The following is an 18,544-nucleotide window of genomic DNA, read 5'->3' as shown; positions in this document are numbered from 1 at the left end:
AGCAACAAATTTGACGTCTGGCAAAAGTCTTTTCAGAAGGTCGTATCAAAATGATGAACCTGCCATGTCAATTCGGGATTGTAACAAAATGCTTTTGTCCAATTTTCAAATACAATACTCTTATAAGTCTTACATGCTTTCTCATATGGTGAGTTTGACATGTCTTCGATGCAAAGAGAGAGAACTTGAAATTCTTCGCTTGTAATATTTGCTTCCACTGAAGGTTGGTTTGGAAACCACTCTATCCTTGTATGAATTACAGTGCTGTTAATAATATACTTATATTTTCTAAACACGTTATTGATTAAAATATTAAAAAATAAAAACGATTAATAAAACATTATTTTATAAGCTTCAACAAATATCAGTGAATAAAAAAGAAATTGTTAATTAAAAGGGTATATTGTATATAATAGTAGTATTTTCATGTTACAGTCAAATGCTAACACACACACACACACACAATGACACAATGAAATCCTATTCTACCCAAAAAAGGCCTAAGTTAGGAAGATGGTTTAAAATTTTGGAATTTCTTATTTATTTATTTTCATTAATTTGATCATTTGAAAATTAATATCTTTGATATGTAGTGGTTAATATAACATTTTATTTATTTTATTAAATAAATGTACTTTCTATTATATAAAAAGATAAACAAAAATTTTGGTTAAAAATATTGTACATGAGAAAATTGTTATATAATTTTTAATGAAAATATCCAAAGTTATAATGGGTCAAACAATTTTTGGTAAAGTATCTCAAGTAATAAAGGCTTCTAAGAATATGATGGATTTATGTCAAAATTCTCATTGCATTGAGAGGAATTATGAGCATTTGCATATTAAGACACATGAAAGATCATGAATAACATACAAGAGTGGTTATAAGAATGTGTTTTAGGCTAGAGATTATATGTGTTTTAGGCCAGAGATTATATCTATAACTAATTTTTTATTTCATTATATAGGAGTTACAACTTTACGCAAACACAATCACTCACACTCACTACAAATATATGTCACACTCATTAAAAATATATGAAGCGCCAAAGTTTTAAGCACTAATTAAACATGACTACTAAAAAATTAATAGTTCAATGTTATTTGTATTTAAAAGTTGTATGTTCAAGTAAGTTTGTATTTTATATTTTACATTCAATCAATGTTTCTTTTAAACATTTACAATTTTTCTTTATATTTATTTGTATTTTTTTTACTGCCTTTTGTTTTATTTTATGCCCTTTCTTGCAATATTAATTGATGCATTTAATAAAAAAAAAATACACCATAAAAACCACAAAATGAATCTAAAATTTAATTTTAGAATACTTTTGAATTTATTTATTTACTTTATTTACCGTAACAATAAGATTATAAAAGACAGTTGTAAAGTTCTTATAAATTTACTATGGGAAAGTAATTTATAATTTTCATAACCCTATTTTAAAATTTATATTAATAAGTTTTGCCAAACTTTAAAATTTAAATTTATAGTAGGGTCTTTATTTAAAATTCACAAGTAATTTGCGCGCTAAACAATTCTGGTCAGAACATCTCCAGTTAGCACAGTGAGGTTATGGTATTTTCAACTCGATTTTATTCATACACCAACGCTTGATAAATAAAGTAGTGTTTAACAACGAATTTGTCATCATATATTTTTTGTTATACGGCTTAAAAAAATAAAAAAAAATATTTATCTTAATTATTTTAAACTCATTAAAATTTTCAGAATTTCAAAATATTACTATTAATTCTAGCTTTTATTTTGTATCTTATTGATGGATCTTAGCGGATAACGAAACACTTGAACAATTCATTTCGCTGGCTGTGCGTTGTGCGTAGTTGAATTGATGTCTTCTTCGATTTCAATTCCGATTCGAATTCCAATTGCAATTGCAATGGATTCAGCGTTGGCTGCGACTGTCACGCAGATGGCGTTTTTCAAACCACTGAACCACCGCCATTTGGCCACACGCAGATGGCGCTTTTCCAATCTCCACCGCCTCCACTGTGTTATGCCTGTGCGGTGTTCCTCCGTCGGCGGCAACAGTGTTGACGACGATGTTATTGTTCTCCACGTTGGGGTTTGACCTCCTCCTCTATTTTCATTTTCCATTTCTATTTTAAAACGGAATAAAAATTTGAAAATCACTTCTCTCTCTCGTGTTAGGGAATGATGTGCGACGGATGTGCAGATAACGTCAGAAGAACTTTAGAAAGCCGAGTAAGTAACAGTAGTACAGTGTGTTTAGTTTCCAACGATAATGTTTGTGGATTTATCTTTGCTTTAATACTGGTCGTAGCTTTTGCTTTTGATTCACATTTAAAGGTATTTAATGTGTTTTCAAACACACACATAATTCTTAAATAAAATATTAAATGTGAGTGAACTAGTGTTCCAGTTCTATAGAAATAAGGAATATAAACAAGGTGTGTTAGGTGTGATATTTAATTTATTTATACAATTTATTCATGATCTATTGATAGAGATTACTATTAATAAATGTGTTAGGATAATCTAAATCTATGTTGTTTTCTGATTATATCAATGATTAATGGATTGGGAAGCCACAAGTGTCATCTGCCAAAGTAAATCTAAGATCCGAGACAGCAATAGTTTCGGCTGTGCCTGAAGAAAAAACTGCACCAAATTGGCAACAGCAATTAGGGGAGACACTTGCACAGCATTTAACTACCTGTGGCTTCACTTCTACCATTCCAGGTATGGTTTCATAAAGGTGTTCATCTGAGTTTGACCAATGATGCAAATACCTTCTGTATGTGTTTTTATGCAATATAGAGAAGAAAGGGTAAAGTGTTGCTTGACTTTAAAGAGATCACAAGGCATGTCATTAACTCATAAGTACACTTGTTGGAGCAGTTTGATTTTATAACTCAATGTTTTAAAGCTCAGCTTTTCATTACTAGAAGAATTAACTGATTACTCGATTGATGCTCATAGTTATTTATACCTTCGAATTGTTAAATACATGCACTTTAAAAAATAAAAGTCTGCTTCTTGTTCGGTTAACAATCATTATGCATGTTCAATACCATAATTTGATTTTCATGACCCTAGGTGGGACAAATCAAGAAGATCGCTGAAGGAGTTATTATTTCACCATATAAATGCAAATGAGGGTTTAGAGTCCATGGTATGTCTTTAAAGGATTAAATTGTTTTCAAATCTTGTATCCTCCATTCTCAGATATATAAGAGAGGTATAAAATAATTATTGATGTTATAATTTCTCCCTTCTCTTCATTAGGTGAGTTTCAGCCACATATGGTGATTATTGGACTATTGGAGAGTCATGTCTGTGCTCTGATGGCTAGGCATGTTGTAGAATTTGCTTATATTCACTAAAATTAACAAACCCGTAGTCATGCGGAAGTGGTTGGGTTTTGTGTGTATGATACCTACGACATTTTCTGGGGGATTTCCGTTTTCCATGACAAATGGTTTCCTCAAGAGGTTGACAATAAACAAGTCAATGTAAGAATTTCATAGCATACTTGAGAGTTGAAACTATAGTATCAGAGCTGTGGATGAATGATAGATGGATCAATCATTTTCGCGGTCTCCTCCATTCTCTTGTACCGAAACCCAATTTGTATTTGCCTGTATCCTTTGATTGGCTGGCTCATTAAGTTAGGAGGAGGATTTGAACAGAGCCTTACTATTCTAAACCAATACTGTTATATAGAGATAATTATTTTTGAAATTTGATAAAAGATAATCACAGTTTATAACAAATGTTAAATTATAAGTTTTATACTTGTTTTTCATTTTGATCCAATCTGATATTAAAATATTATATTTTGGTTCTTGAAAAATTTACAAGTTGATCTTATTGAAGTTATAATGATATGTCAAGTGCAGGTATTCAAATGCGAAGTTTTTAAAAATACAGATGGAGGGACTAACATAAAGTATTTTTTTATGTATGAATGAAAAGAAAAAAAAAACCAGTGTCAAATGGGAAAAAAATAAAATTAAACCTATAATAAATGACTATTTTATGAACTACGGTTATTTTATTTATAAATAATAATATCAATTTGAGGAACATAAATACAATTTAAGATGTAGTGGTGAGTCAGGTGACTCTAATATAAAAGCGTCACTTAGTTGCAAAAGCAAAATTAATTTTCAGGGTGTTAAGATTTTTTTAACTTATGTAATGTTGCACAAGATAATAAGTTGTATATAATACATTTTTATTAAAAATTACAGAATTCAATGCAATTTAATGCATTAACAATATTAAATGCTATAATTTGTATAAAAGTTTATTATATATAAATTTTTGTCCTATGCAATATTACATAAGTTAAGAAAAAATATACAACAAAAGTATTTTATATTTTTACTTTTAAACTTCGTAACAATATCAAGTGATGAGTGATGACATTAACGTTTGCCCAGTGTTTTATTTCGCAATATTTTAATGATAACAAATTTATTGAAGGTATTCTAGTCGAAAAGACAAACAGTACGGGTTGATAGCATATGGAACAAACAGAATTTCCCGCGTCAGGGGAAGCCTCAGACTGGCCAAGAAGGGTTTTGATTCCAACTAGTGAAGTAGAGCCTGTTTGGATGACCGTAAGCAGAACTAGACATGAGATACAAAAAGATCTACCAGTTGAAACTAATTAATGCATGCGTTACCAAGCGCATCCAGGGGAAGCAAGTATTTTCGATTTTGAAAAACGCAATTAAGAGTTAATAGAGTCGTGGTAGATTGGAGACCGTAAAGGACAAGTAAGAAATGCAGTCAAAGTATTTAAATAATAATAAAAAAAGTGAACTAGACCAATAAATTATTTTATAATTATTAATAATAAATTTAATATATTATTAGACAATCAGATTTTATATTTTTATATATTTATGTTTTAGGACATTATAAGAATTCAATTGCAAATTATAAACATTGAATTAGTTTTATTTTAGTAAGACAATCTCAAGCTTTTTTCTTTTTTTTAATCAATTTACCAATTTTTCTTGTGCTCCATAGTCACTGATCTACTCCCCCGTCCAATCCTCGTTACCTCAACTACCAGTTACATAAACACAAAATAGTTTCTTCATCCTCCTTAGCATCTTTCGTGCTTCCTACTTATTCAATTTACCCTCTCCTACCCCCAGTGTGCCTCACTCTTGCTGCTTCATCTTCATTGCTCACACTACCGTCATGATGTCATTTCTAAATTCTCCATGAAAATTGGATGTCGCTTCAAAATCATGGTAACTTGTGGAGCCAACTTCATTGGGAGCCACTTGGTGAAAAAACTCATTGCAAGAGGAAATAACATAATTGTTGTTGATAATTTCATTGGACTTCAGATAAGGTTGTTGGTGGTAATGCTATGGTAATTGATAGAGCCATTTTGTTAAGTTGAAATGTCAAATTTGGGTCATTTGCTACAAAAAAAATTACAAAAATGCGACAGTGAGTTTGGTATCAATGAGTGATAGCTTGTTCTAATTTATGGTTTGCAATGCATGGCAAAATTGGGAAAGGTGAGGGGTATTGGGCTTGCAATGGTGGAAAAGAGTTGTGATGTTATGAGAGAACCGTGGTGCAACTTTGGTGTAGCGAGAAGGATAGCGACAACATGCAGAGAAACATTTACTTTCAATATTTTAAGGATTAATGAGTAAATATGATATCATTTGAGTCCAATTAAGAAAATGTCTAATGAGACTTGGAAGGACTTGGATCGTCCAGAGTCATTTTTCCTGCATTCATTACTGTATTCATCCCAGCTCATATTTTTTTTTCTTATATTAAATTAATTTTGTTAAATTTTAAAAATAAAATGGAGGATAGAGATTGATGACTGTATGGAAAGTTGACTGAAGGGGATCCATACACGAGTTGGGAAGGTAGACAACAATTTAAAGCGATAGAAGAATAAGATGAAGGGCAATCAAATGACTCTGTACAATACCCGGTGTCCATGGTTCTTACATTTAAGTGGAATTTGATACATGCACAATTGTGTATAGATGATAACTATGTTTGTTATCAGCCTTTTCCAATTCCAAGTATGCAGATGGTGTGAACCCACAACCATAACGAACATCAGGACAAATTCTGGAATGGAAATATATGAAACAACTGGGAGATCCAAACGACTAGAAAGGATCAAGCGAACATTTCAAACTGTGTATTCCAAAGTAAAACCTTTCCAGATTCCCATTCACTGCTATTAAACAGTAACTTCTCAGTAAATTGCCATTTGTTTTATTTGGCAGCAAAATTGATTTTCAAACCATGTAAGTCATGCTAACTTGCATCAGATGCGAGTGGGGTACACTTAAAGTCGTGATCCCCCTCCTGCAGTTCTTTCTCAAGAAGGCATAAAAGTAATTTATAACTAACTTCTTGATAAACCATGAGTCTTTCCTTGCCCTTATATCCCCATGACCCAGAAGATAAACAACTCCGGATTCTTTAGCCTTGTGAATAAAAGATAATTCCCTCTCAAGGCTCTGCTCAGCATCAAACACTGGGTGGTTAGGGGATACTGAGCTTACCTCTGATGTGCTTGCTTCTAAAATGGGGTTGCTTGTATTCTTAAAATCAGCGAGAAGAGGAACACCAAGTGAGTAAACACTGCCATTGGGAGCAATTAGAACCCTAGAACTAGGGTACTCATCTTCTGAATCAGAATCTTCATCCCCATCACTCTCCAGTGATCTCTCCTGAGCTTCACGACGTATAAATTTCTCTAGGCTCTCAATCAGCAGCTGCTCAAAAGTCTGGTGATTTTCTTTCCGAACATCTTTGTAACCATATCTGTTGACAAAAAAATACGATAAAATGTCATTTTTATTGCGAGGAAAAATACATTATTGCACTAAATTATCCCCTTAATGAGATGCTCAGTTGGTCACACGAGGCTATTGCAATGGCACATGTTTCTGAAAGTCATATACAGGACCTCGCTTTCACAATCCATTCAACTTTTTCTTAAACCATTTAACATGGATGTAAAAGTTCACATCTCCACTTATCTAAAGACTACATGCATCTCAAATATGAAAAAATGAGCTAGTTACCTGGCAATACAACGAAATATATGATAACTTTTTGGGCAGACTCGCCGAAAAAGGAACCTTTCACTTTGAGGCACCATAGGAACTGGAACATACTTGATGCTCACAAATATGATCATGGAGTGTATCGCTGGAAGTGTGGTCAGAAAATGACCAAAAATTGCTGGTATTCCTTTGACCAACTCATTATAAAGTAAACCAATTCCAGGAGCTCGTATTGTCCCAAGATTAGAACCTAATTCTAGCATCAAATCTGTTGACAGCTTTTGCTTGACTTCAGTCTCATATTTGAGATTGCTTCCATAATTCCATACATACATTATAAGAAACATTATTATGGCAAAGATCAATATTATCCAACTTCCATCTGTCACACTCCACAAAACAGATGAAAAGAAAGTCAACTCCAATCCCAAGAAGATAACCAAGAAACTCAAAACTATGATGATGTTTATCTGCCATATAAGAAGCATAACAAGGGTCACTAAAATAGTAGTCATCATCATCACCCCAAGCTCAGCAATGCCTGAAAGGGGATAAAGGAATAAGCTGAATACAAATATATTATAATAATATACAATATAATAATGAACAAAGTTCAGTGCCTTAAAGCTAAAGAAAGCTAAACTATTCAGTCTCCATCCCCTATCTAGCTCGCCAAATCAACTTATTATCTGTCAGGATCGATTCATTTCATAAACTGAAACTTGAAGATAAATGACTTCCCTCAAATTCAACAGAAATGTTTGATCAAATCCATTTGTAATAAAATGATAACCGCTACCTCTTGATGATGGAAATATACATACACAAAATGGCATTGTTCCAAGCTTACAGTCACCATTTAAAGAGCAGTGCAATGATGGGGTTTAGGGTCTAAGTGTGCATGGGTTCTTCTAAGCAAATTGAGTCTTCTTACACAAGGCCACATCTGTATTTTTATAATTATTTCTCAAGTATAGTTAAGGACATGCAAAGGAAATACTAGGGGGAGGAGTATAATGCCTTTCCACATAATTACAGGGATATAAACTTCTGACAGAAAGTCAGAAACTATTCTATTGTGATAACTGATCACAATAAAAATGAGAAATTAACACTATTACCGTTACAATTTGACAAAGCTATGTAAATGTGGTCGATAAATTTTACAAATTATCGGCGGAAATAAAATAAAGAAATAGAAATAATCATTACCATAGGCATTGCCAATCTCATCAATGCTGGATATAGAGCAGACAAGCACCAGAGAAACAGCCAAGAGGAACCAGTTTAAGACAGGGATATAGATCTGGCCCATAAATTTCCGAGAGGTATGAATAATTTTAAGACGAGGGAAACAACCAAGTGCAGTTGATTGCTTTATACATGAAAATGTTGCTGTTGTCATGGCCCTACTTGCAATCAGTGCAGCAATGTTAGCAATAAGGAAGGTTGGCCAGAATGCACCACCTGCAGACAGAGAATATTATTGCATTCCTGCAATTTGCAAAGCCAACCACTGTAAAAAATGATATTATCAACACTTACTTGGAACAGAAGAAAAAAACGCCTGACCAGCATCAGCATGGTTTTCCATAAGGTATGCTGCTTGACCCAAATAACCCAATAGTAGGCAAGGCAAAACAAGGAAGACAAATGAAAGCTGCAAATTAGCACCATCAGTTTCACCAACACGAGTTCACAAGAAAACAAAGGAAATGAAAAGAAATAAAAGAAGCATGACAGCCAAATAAAAATGACAAATACATACTTTATTACCTGAACTGATCGTACACTAAAGTAGCAAAGATCTGCAAACATGGCCTCAGAACCTGCAGCATGGTACAGTCAGTGTTTATGTCAAACAATAGTTGAATAGGTTGGGTACAGGCCTGATATTGTTACATTTATATTGAAATTTCACCACATTAAATATCAAGTTAATGTGGGCTGGTAGGGATTACAGAGAGATAGAATAAGCATTAATTGAATTCCATTTATCAACGAACCTCAAAATTCTGACAATTCCACCTCAGATAGTGACAAACACTAAATGAAAATTAAGACATTGACCATCATAGTTGCTAGCAATGCATGTCTTTTTAAAACAAATAAAAAACAGATTCACTACTAGAACCAATTTTACATAAATGATAAAAAAAAAAGGTATAGTACTATTGCATTCCCAGTATCAAATTATTGCATGTGTTTACCAGTTGCACACAGAAGACAACCCCCAAGAGAATACCATGCTTTAGTTGAGTTCCTCTTGAAGAAATAGTAGATGTGAATCGGATTAAATGCCCTCAAGACACTACTGTCATATTTGACAAGATTGTAGATCCCAATGCCCGCAAGAGAACAAAACCATATGAACAAAGCAGGTCCAACTGCAAGTCCCACCTTGCTTGTTCCATACTTCTGTACACTGAACAAAATGATAAGGCAGGCAACCGAAATCATCACTACTTCATCTGCATAGTTGAATATGAAGAAAAGATTAAAGTAACTATTGAAATGATTACAACATAAGGGTATAAATCAGCTTAATAAATAATAATATGCCCACCTCCCTACCCCTTTCAGAAACAAAACCCACAAAAACAATGCTATTTATTTTCTCAGACCAAATCAACAGATTGAAGCAGTGATTTAGCCAAAGAAGAAAGAAAAGATAAGGGTCTAAAATGAAATTCTTTGGATGTATCTGTGGATGTCAACATCAAATCTAGGTATTAATAACTATAAAAAAAATAGAGTTCATTAACAGGTTACACACAATACCTTGCTTGATTGCATCTACTCCAATTTTTAAACCACCAACAGATGACAGTACTGCAGCAAGGCATAGATAGAAAGAGAATTATTATAAAGCACTAACCAGTATAAATAATTAATGAAAACAACAGTTGGCCATGAACACAAGCATCAGCATATCATCATACCAATACAGGTATGGCATTAGTATCATCCTGAACAGATTGTGACAAAAGCAAATCTGAAGAAATTATAAAAATACATGAAGTAACAGCAGTAAATAACCTGACATTGCTGGTGTAACAACACCATTAGCAATCACCATAGAAGTACCAGCAAGCACTAATATGAGTAGAGTCTTCTTCAGCGTCAGAGAACTCTCAAGCCTTTCCTTAATTTTTAGTGACCTTTCAAGCTCAGGGGATGGCACCTTCAGCCTAAAGCTTGATATACGGGCATCTGATGGTAACTGATTCGGGAGAAGACTCACCTTTGCATGACGACAGATCAATGAGTACAAGGCAAAAGTACCACCTGCAGTGGTTTGATGACATAACTTTCAGAACATATGATTAACAGAGAAAGAAACGCAACAAATACTGAAGTTTTATTATAGAATATTTAATTTAACATACCTTCACCATCATCATTGGCCCACAGAACCACAAGGACATACTTCACTAAGGGAATCAAGATTAAAGTGTACAAGACAAGTGATAATGCTCCAAGAATATCTTCATTTCCATTAATAGGGGCCTTTCTAAACATAACGCTGAAGGTATATAGTGGACTGGTTCCAACATCCCCGAAGACCACACCAAGTGTCTGAAAAGCCAATACAATTTTCTTTCCCACACTGATATCCTGCAATAAAATATAATGAAGACAACAAGCAACATCCATTAATACACAGACGTTGATGTTCCAGTACCGTTTATAGCTATATAATCTCATGACGTATAGTAAGTAGTTTTTAACGGGTGGACCACAAGCACTACATCCGAAAATCACAGACTTAAAATTCATAGAATCCAGAAACTCAACAAAAGCAACAACACTCGAAAGCAATAGAAAAAAAAAAGTGTCTCTAAAGTGTCATGAAATAACCTGTACTGTAAAATGCATGAGAAATTAGTTGTATCGGGATTATACTATTACAGTTTAGAGCATCAAGCAGCTAGTTCGCTTAATTTTCATTGATCATAGAATCATCAACCATGTTAAACTTCGTGTCTATTTTTCTTCTTAATTTCCATTCATGCACCAGCTCATAACACAAAAATTAACAATCATAGTTCGTAAGTCCCATACACACACATGCACGGACATACACACACACAGAGAGAGAAAGAAAAACTATTCGGTTAACTCAACGTGTTTCCATCTGAACAGAAATTTCAGCAAAACCAGACAATTGAGAATTAACCTGACAAGAAAGTAATCGGAAGGCGAGATTACTATGGATTAATAGAACAGAGAAAGGAATGAAAACCTCATAGTCACTTCTATGAGCGCCGGGGACTTCAAGAGCCTCGACGTCGAAGGAATCGATTCGAGGACCAGTGCGAATGAGTCTCTGTTCGGCATTATCGTCGTCGTCGGAATCAAGCGTACTAGCGTGGCGTCTCAATCTCAAATCGGCGTCGTAGTTCTCCAAATCGGACGCATCCTCGTCGTCCTCTTGGATAACCCAACGCGATTCGGTGGAGTCCATGGAGAAACCGCCATTGATCTCACCTCTCTCCTCAGCCATAGGAATCAGGTAGATGCGGAAAAACTTTGTTAGGGTTTGGCACAGAAAATAGAGTGAATTTGAGGAAGTGGATTTGCTTTAGCCATAGACAGAGAGAGTATGAATGGGCGGTGCTTGCAATTGCATAGCATTCCAAAAGAAAGAAGGAAGTTGGGCGATCACGCGTGAGCGCGAGTGAGTGAGTGATACTAATGCAATGCAAAACGCCATCTCTACTTAGTGTGGGCCAACAGTGGCACCAATATTCTTATTTTTCTTTTCTTTCTGATTCACCTATTTACAAAATTTATTTTAAATATATTCACCTAATAATATGATGATTTTTTGTTGGGTCCTCACGAACCCATATCACACACAATTCGCCGTAAAATTAGGCCAAGCTTGCACACACAGTCTCATTGCTAGGTCGTATTCTTTGAAATGCTTTAAGACAGCATCAGCCGGAAAAATTGGTGCCTTTTAACGTGAGTATGGGACAGTGCCATATTTTTAGATAGGATAAAAATTACCCTTAAATATGTTTCTTTACCTCAAATTTTGATAATTTTTTATTTTAGTCTTTTTAAATGAATTTTTTTCTATTTTTTCAAAAACTAAAAGTTGACACTGCAGAGTATTTTAATGAATTAGATCATCAGCGACTAAAATTAAAAATTTATGAAAAAGTAGAAATTAAAATAACAAAAAATTCGTTTAAATTTAAAAGTTTAGTGAAATGTTGTTATTTTGGTAATCTCTCATAAGTTTAACCGTGTAAATTATTAAGATAAAGTTTAATTTTAATTTAAAAATTGTATAAAGACATTTAAAGATATAAATTTTTTAAATATTGGCAAGGAACAACTTATATTTTAGCAAATTTGAGGCATTTTTTCAAGTTATGGTTGAATAGATAAAAATAGATGGAATGATAACTTGTTTTGATATATTTAAATAGGATAGAATGAAAAAAAGAAGAAGTTGAAATACATTTTATTCTAGTCAATGTCTCTCTTTCTCTTCTTTTTCAATTTGGAGGTATAAGATGTTTGTACTTATTTCGTCATAAAATATTCAAACTAAAGAATAGAAATGACTAATGTTTATATTCGAGCGACCAACATAAAAGTAAATTTTATTCCCTATAAGATAGTCTTAAATACTTATGGGAAATGCCTTCAACTCTCTTTTGGAGTCCTTTTTCAGAATGGGCTAAATGGTCTAACATTTTAGACCAAGGAGGCAAAATTATTTTTACATGATGATTATACGTAGCTCAACAGTAATAATTGATAAGACTAAGAATTTTTTTTAACTTCCATTTACATCGGTGGAATAGTAAATAACATCGTAGTTTTCTAATAGTCACGTCTATATTGCCACTCTATTGTAACTTATTATCTTTTACGAATTTTATCTAAAGTACGGTTTTTTTTTTCGTGTTTGTCAAGGTATTTATTAATCAACAATTAAAAAAAAAACTAATCTTTGTTGAAGCGTAAAGATTTATGAAATATTTTTTTCTAATTTTCTCAATAAAATCTTTTTTCGCACACATAGCAAGAATCAAACTATAGTTAAATTATTTAAAAGACATATCTGTATAATTTTTACCAATTTTGCTTTACTTCTTTGAACTCTAAATTATTAATTTGATGGATAAAGAATAGTTAGAGTTTTTAACATAAATAAGTTGAATAAGAGCTTTACATTGAGTTGAATAGGAAATTCATTTTCACATGGACTGAAGTTGAATAAGTTGTATACGATTGACTTGTATTGGCAGATACTAGTTCATTCACCTCAATTCTACTCCACTCACCATTCTTAATGATCTAAACTACGATTTTCCATTGGAGATTAACATGTTTTATAATGACTTGTGATTTGTTCTTAAAATATTTATAATTTTGTTCAGTAATATATGAATTTTCATGTTATTGTCAACACATTCAAATTTAACCACGGTCCATTTGACTGTAATTTTTTAATTATAAACATATTCAATGAAGATTACCAGCAACAGAGAAAATGACAATTAACAGAATAAAAAAAACGTAGGATACATTAACATTACAGAACAACATCTTGTAATGTAAAAATAACATCTTCCACGAAAAACGAATGACTAGCACTCACAGCAACTTATTGGCACGGTGCCAATATGACGCCAAAAAAGAAATATCGAATCGCCGCCCGCAGCAAAGTAATTTGCAATTTGATGGCAAAACTGCATATGGCTCAGAAGTGATAAGAGTAAACATTTCATTGCTCCTGACTTCAAGTGATCGTTATAGGTGATTTTTACTCGAAAAGTTCAAGCTACTACATAACAGCAACCTTAAAGAGATAAAAGCATAACAACTGCTAGCAGTAGCACCAAGGTAAGAAGAATGTCCCTCATTAAAGTGTGTGCAAAAAGATAAATTGTGCCTCTACTGTACATATGCCACTGATAGACAATGATTGTGGATATGCTATAAACAGTCTATACTCCCCTGAAACAAGTCCCTCAACTCACATTGGATGCAACCTCATTAACTTCTTCATATGTGTTGGTCTCTTCATTAAATGAGTACCTGTTTTTAAACAAAAAGAAACATTCCCAATCAGCTAGAAATATAATTTGCAATGTGACCAACACTCAATTGGCTGCTCTACAGAAAGCAGCTAGTGTGAACTATATGGCTACTATTGCAAGGTCCATCTGCATTCGCATCCCCCAAAAATTGTAAATAGGCTAAATAATAGATGGACAGTTAAACCCTAACCCTTTTCTTTTCTTAGGTTCTTTTGTTACTTGAATAATATAACTGTACCAAACACCAAGCATACATTTTTGCCCAAGATGAAGATCAAAGTACATGTATGATGTCTCTTGATATAGTTTCCAACAAGAAATATCTATCGAGCAAGAATAAAATTTAAACAAAAGCGAAAAGAAGACATATATCCAGAGCCATGTTGTTACGGACATATGCAAATAAAGTGAGGCTAAAAATATCAGATGAAAACTGACACCACACACACTAAGATGAATAATGAATGCAAAATACCATTGCCCTGATGCAGCAGAGCAATACAGCCCTGTCTTTGGATCATAATAATAGCCCAAACTGCTGCTGTAATAGTACCTGGACCATCAATTAAATTGTCAGAACAAACTTATAAAAGAATTTTCTGATAAAGGAATTTGCTGAGAGAAAAATGGGTACACATATCAACATGCTATACTGAACAGATTTTTATGATATTAAAATATAAGTAACTAATATAGTATTTGTCAAATTATTTCCCAAAATGTAGATGGAAGAGAAGAGTCATACCCAGAAGATTCGTCATACACACAATCGTTTTGCAATGCTCCACCTGAATGAAAAGTAGAAGTGCAGAACCATGTTAAGTAAAAAACACTTATCAGACAAAAATCAGTAACAAAATTTATAGAGGCAATGTATTTTACCCTCAGGCCCAGAGTTTATAGCATTTGATGATGATTGACTAACAGCATTATTTTCATCCGTAGATGGATTAGTGGTATCATGCTCGTCATCATCAGCAAACATATCATAATCATCTGCACCAGTGCCAGAGACTTCTGCACTACCCAAATGTTGATTTGACGTGCCAATGTCTGTTGTAAGGAATCTTGTAGAGGCCACACCAGAATCCAGGCCATCAGAGAGCAAGTTTCCCTCTCCATTCAGAAAAGAATTCCCTTCACCTGAGTGCAGAGATGTGCCTTCTTTTACTCGGGCTAACTTCTCATATCCGTCTGAAAAAAGGAGATTATAGAAAGCATAAGCATAGGCAAATTGGTGCTTCTATAAAACAGGTACCTGTCATTGCTCCTCATAAATCTACATATCAGTGTCATCATTAAAGGAAGAGAGAAGAACCAAGGAAAAATGTTGAGATTAAATACTATCAAGGACCATGATAGGGCCCTTAATGTAGAAAATGATCAGGTGCCAAGTCAGCAGAGTGAGAGACCTAGGATTTGGAGGGCATTTTCCATAAAAAATGGGACAGAAGGCAAGTTAGTTAGCAGTGGATGAGGTTGTATTTGGATTAGTGGGTGGGGAATACTCATGTGAACAAGTAGTTATGTAGGGAAGGAGTGTGCAGGAGAGTGTGGTTTTTCTTTCAATTTTTGTTGTGTGAGACAGAGGACTATCTTCCTCTGAGGAGCGGCTTTGGGAACTTGTGAATATCCCATTTGTATTGAATAATATATTGAGTATTCCATTATTTTTGTTTGGGTCTTATTTCCTTGGTACTTTTCTGTTTTGAGACCATATTTTTCGTTTGGGTTTCTTAACAGACTAACTGCCCCAAAATCTAAAGCTTAATATGGAGGTCTGCAAAGTAGTTTTCCCTAATGCTAGGAACTGACAAACACTGTGATAACAGATCAGCACATTCTATCTGGCATCATGACCATAATAAAAACATAAATTGAACAGAATTATATTGGTGAAAAACATAGCTGATCAATAATTAAACCCAATAAGGTTAGGAAATCAAACAGCATATTCCAAAATGTTGTTAATAATGTAAATCTGACAAAACATAAACAATAGGTGTGAACCCAACTATAGAACATAATGGAAATAGAATAAGGCATTAAGTATAAGACTGACCTGCTTCACGATCAAAAACCTCTCGCTTTTCATGATAAACATCTGAAAAAAACGTAAAGGAACCAAAGTTAAGCATTGTGTAGAAAAACACAAACCTTTAAAAAACAAAGTAAGACAGGTTGCACAACATAAATTGTCCCATAAGGCTATCAAAACCAGTACATATTTGAAACATGCCTAATAGGCTAATATTTACAAAGCCTAATGTGAATAACTTAACTGTATTCACCATTCTCCATCAGCTTCATAGCATCCTCAGTTAGCTGGTCAAATACAATCTTAGTCTCAGCAGACATTTTTGCCTTTCTGTCACTGTTACCTTTTAACCTTCGCAAGGCTTGTAAGACCTATTGGAAGAAGTATCAGTTAATAAAGCCCACCAAAAAAACCGCAAATGCCTCTTAACAAAGTAAATATATTATGTAAAAAATATCCTACTCAAGCTTAATGATCTAAAATTACAAGACATAAAGAGAACAAGTATTTGAACATGATATAAAATTAATAATGTCAGTTAGTTACAAGCCAAATATAACATTCTGCAACATTAAATTTGTTTTTAAATTTTAGCTTTTTATCTTTAAGAACACCAATGACCCTTTATTTTAGAAATTTGGGAATTATCTGGTTTTCATCTGCTAACAATGAGAGAGAGAGAGAGAGAGAGAGAGAGAGGTTACAAGTCAAATTGCATTACTAACCACAGAGTTAGCAACATATTCAAACTTTTCTAATTTTCTGTATTTCCTTGTTCCAACTTTAAAATCACTACGTCAAAATTGTACATTCTTTGTAGAGTAAGAGTATAAACTTTTCAAATACTATATATTTTAAGGTTACAAACTTCCTCAATAAGAAATTTCACAACTCCATGGCCACAATTAAAATCAATGTTTGGCCACATAAATTGATGATCTACTCTGGAGTGAGATGGCAAATAAATATTTTGCATTTCCAGAAAATTAAGGATGATAAAACATATGCTTACCGTTTCTCCTGGTTCAAGAACATTCGCAATGCGCCTCTTCATGATTCCAATATCTTTAGAAGAAAGGTCTTGGACCTCGTCTTCATCATTTGTTGGTACAGTGCTTAATGCAGCATATTTTGGATCAACTTCAACATTATCAAGCCATGCATCCTACAAAAGTCCTTAATATTTTATTAATAGAATCCAAATTAAATAGTCACAAATCACAAATGAAAAAGAATACAAATGCCTCACCTTAATCTCATTATCTCTAACATATTCAACAAAATTTCCTGCTGCATCAAAATAACCTTCCTCCCTTTCTTTATCTAGGTTGAAAGGCTCAATTTGAATCCCTTCATCAACAAAATTCTCATTATCCTGTCAAAAGATTTCACCTATCACTGCCTGCCTATCCGTTATGCAGACCCAATAACAATTCATTGTGTCAAACATTTACTATAAAAATTTCAACCAATTTAGGAACGAGTCCCACTACAAATTTACATATGAACAACAACCTGCACAAAAAAAACTTTAAAAGCATGTAATTTATGCTACTATTATTACAATCCACCAAAAGACATTTCAGAGAATGAATAAAGACCTTTAGGATAAAAAGTTCATCCTGAGTCAACAAGTTGAGGCAAAACTTAAAAACAAACCTCGTATGCCACTTCAGCTGCTGATAAGTTATTTAAGATACCTCCAGCGTCCTCACTAAAGAGTTCAGCAGTAAATTTATTTCTGTGTTTCGCTCTCTCTTTGGCAGCAACTTGGGGATTCATCAAATCAATTGGGCCTTCCTCTGCAACATTTCCTTTGTCCACTGCTTCATCTCCAGGCTTCACTTTCTTACCCTTTGGAAACCTTACCCTTTTTGCTCTGTATAAATTTCACAAGGGAACATATACACGAGATCTTACATGAATTAAAAGTGAGCGTAATAGAAAACACAAAACTTACTACATGGTAAATCATAATGGGTTTAAGGTAAGCTCTCTTTGAAGAATGCCAAATTTTGAGGCAAAAAAATTGAACTTTAACGGGTGTTGGAGTTGACCCACAAGCTAATAAATAATAATCCCGGAATCAAAAGAAAACAACAGCCAATACATAATGAATTAGGTCCGAAAATCAATTCTAAGGATCACTCAAATTTTCCAATAGAAATGAATCGTATAGGGTTTGTGAGTGAGCAAGAGTGGGAAGAGAAATTACGGTGGATTTTTGCTGAAATCGTCGTCTTCTTCCACAAAGGGCCGTTTACCGCTACTGCGAGATGATTCTCCCGCCATTGACGCTGCCGAAGAAGAGTTCAGCACTTTCAGCTTCTCCCCAGAGAAACACAGAAGTTTCCCTTTCAATATTTTCTTGTCTTTAC

The 18,544-nt window shown here is 33.6% G+C and overlaps 3 protein-coding genes across 5 annotated transcripts; 1 reads left to right on the top strand and 2 right to left on the bottom strand.

The window, feature by feature from the left end:
• The first annotated feature begins 1,798 nt into the window (after nucleotides 1–1,798).
• On the top strand, nucleotides 1,799–3,695 carry LOC113865524 (copper-transporting ATPase PAA1, chloroplastic-like). Of its 2 annotated transcripts, none has more exons than XM_027500142.1 (5): nucleotides 1,799–2,068; nucleotides 2,176–2,229; nucleotides 2,574–2,727; nucleotides 3,085–3,160; nucleotides 3,274–3,695. In XM_027500142.1, exons 1-4 carry the CDS (start codon nucleotides 1,856–1,858, stop codon nucleotides 3,108–3,110), a joined length of 447 nt encoding a protein of 148 aa, XP_027355943.1. In that variant the 5' UTR covers nucleotides 1,799–1,855; the 3' UTR covers nucleotides 3,111–3,160; nucleotides 3,274–3,695. The 2 variants fall into 2 exon arrangements, with proteins under 2 accessions (XP_027355943.1, XP_027355935.1); XM_027500134.1 differs by having other exon boundaries at nucleotides 1,799–2,089.
• A 2,221-nt stretch (nucleotides 3,696–5,916) lies between these two features.
• LOC113865483 (potassium transporter 7) lies at nucleotides 5,917–11,834 on the bottom strand. The gene is made up of 10 exons (XM_027500074.1): nucleotides 11,308–11,834; nucleotides 10,451–10,679; nucleotides 10,101–10,349; nucleotides 9,843–9,893; nucleotides 9,272–9,532; nucleotides 8,838–8,890; nucleotides 8,607–8,721; nucleotides 8,274–8,528; nucleotides 7,080–7,602; nucleotides 5,917–6,816 (listed from the first exon to the last, which is right to left on the bottom strand). The coding sequence occupies exons 1-10, from the start codon at nucleotides 11,566–11,568 to the stop codon at nucleotides 6,285–6,287; spliced, it is 2,529 nt and encodes an 842-aa protein (XP_027355875.1). The 5' UTR covers nucleotides 11,569–11,834; the 3' UTR covers nucleotides 5,917–6,284.
• Nucleotides 11,835–13,563: 1,729 nt separating this feature from the next.
• LOC113865491 (SUPPRESSOR OF ABI3-5) lies at nucleotides 13,564–18,537 on the bottom strand. 2 transcript variants are annotated; one of them, XM_027500094.1, is made up of 10 exons: nucleotides 18,382–18,528; nucleotides 17,826–18,230; nucleotides 17,416–17,541; nucleotides 17,179–17,331; nucleotides 16,411–16,537; nucleotides 16,191–16,232; nucleotides 15,011–15,322; nucleotides 14,874–14,916; nucleotides 14,604–14,681; nucleotides 13,564–14,126 (listed from the first exon to the last, which is right to left on the bottom strand). In XM_027500094.1, exons 2-10 carry the CDS (start codon nucleotides 17,946–17,948, stop codon nucleotides 14,060–14,062), a joined length of 1,071 nt encoding a protein of 356 aa, XP_027355895.1. In that variant the 5' UTR covers nucleotides 17,949–18,230; nucleotides 18,382–18,528; the 3' UTR covers nucleotides 13,564–14,059. The 2 variants fall into 2 exon arrangements, with proteins under 2 accessions (XP_027355895.1, XP_027355886.1); XM_027500085.1 differs by having other exon boundaries at nucleotides 13,594–14,126; nucleotides 17,826–18,045; nucleotides 18,382–18,537.
• Between the last annotated feature and the right edge of the window lie 7 nt (nucleotides 18,538–18,544).

This window comes from Abrus precatorius, unplaced genomic scaffold (assembly GCF_003935025.1).
Source record: "Abrus precatorius isolate BTA unplaced genomic scaffold, Abrus_2018 Scaffold10, whole genome shotgun sequence".
NCBI lineage: Eukaryota > Viridiplantae > Streptophyta > Magnoliopsida > Fabales > Fabaceae > Abrus > Abrus precatorius.
Note: the sequence above shows the minus strand (reverse complement) of the source record. Positions and strands in the feature narration are given on the sequence as shown.

Coding starts and splice junctions, on each gene's coding strand:
- LOC113865524 (XM_027500134.1), top strand. CDS start 1,856: ATGTCTTCTTCGATTTCAATTCCGATTCGAATTCCAATTGCAATTGCA. Junction 2,230..2,573: donor GAAGAACTTTAGAAAGCCGA/GTAAGTAACAGT, acceptor TGGATTGGGAAG/CCACAAGTGTCATCTGCCAA. Junction 2,728..3,084: donor CTTCACTTCTACCATTCCAG/GTATGGTTTCAT, acceptor TCATGACCCTAG/GTGGGACAAATCAAGAAGAT.
- LOC113865483 (XM_027500074.1), bottom strand. CDS start 11,568: ATGGCTGAGGAGAGAGGTGAGATCAATGGCGGTTTCTCCATGGACTCC. Junction 10,350..10,450: donor GGCCAATGATGATGGTGAAG/GTATGTTAAATT, acceptor AAACCACTGCAG/GTGGTACTTTTGCCTTGTAC. Junction 6,817..7,079: donor ATATTTCGTTGTATTGCCAG/GTAACTAGCTCA, acceptor TTTTGTCAACAG/ATATGGTTACAAAGATGTTC.
- LOC113865491 (XM_027500085.1), bottom strand. CDS start 18,458: ATGGCGGGAGAATCATCTCGCAGTAGCGGTAAACGGCCCTTTGTGGAA. Junction 17,332..17,415: donor TTAGAGATAATGAGATTAAG/GTGAGGCATTTG, acceptor GGACTTTTGTAG/GATGCATGGCTTGATAATGT. Junction 14,917..15,010: donor TATAAACTCTGGGCCTGAGG/GTAAAATACATT, acceptor CTTTTCATTCAG/GTGGAGCATTGCAAAACGAT.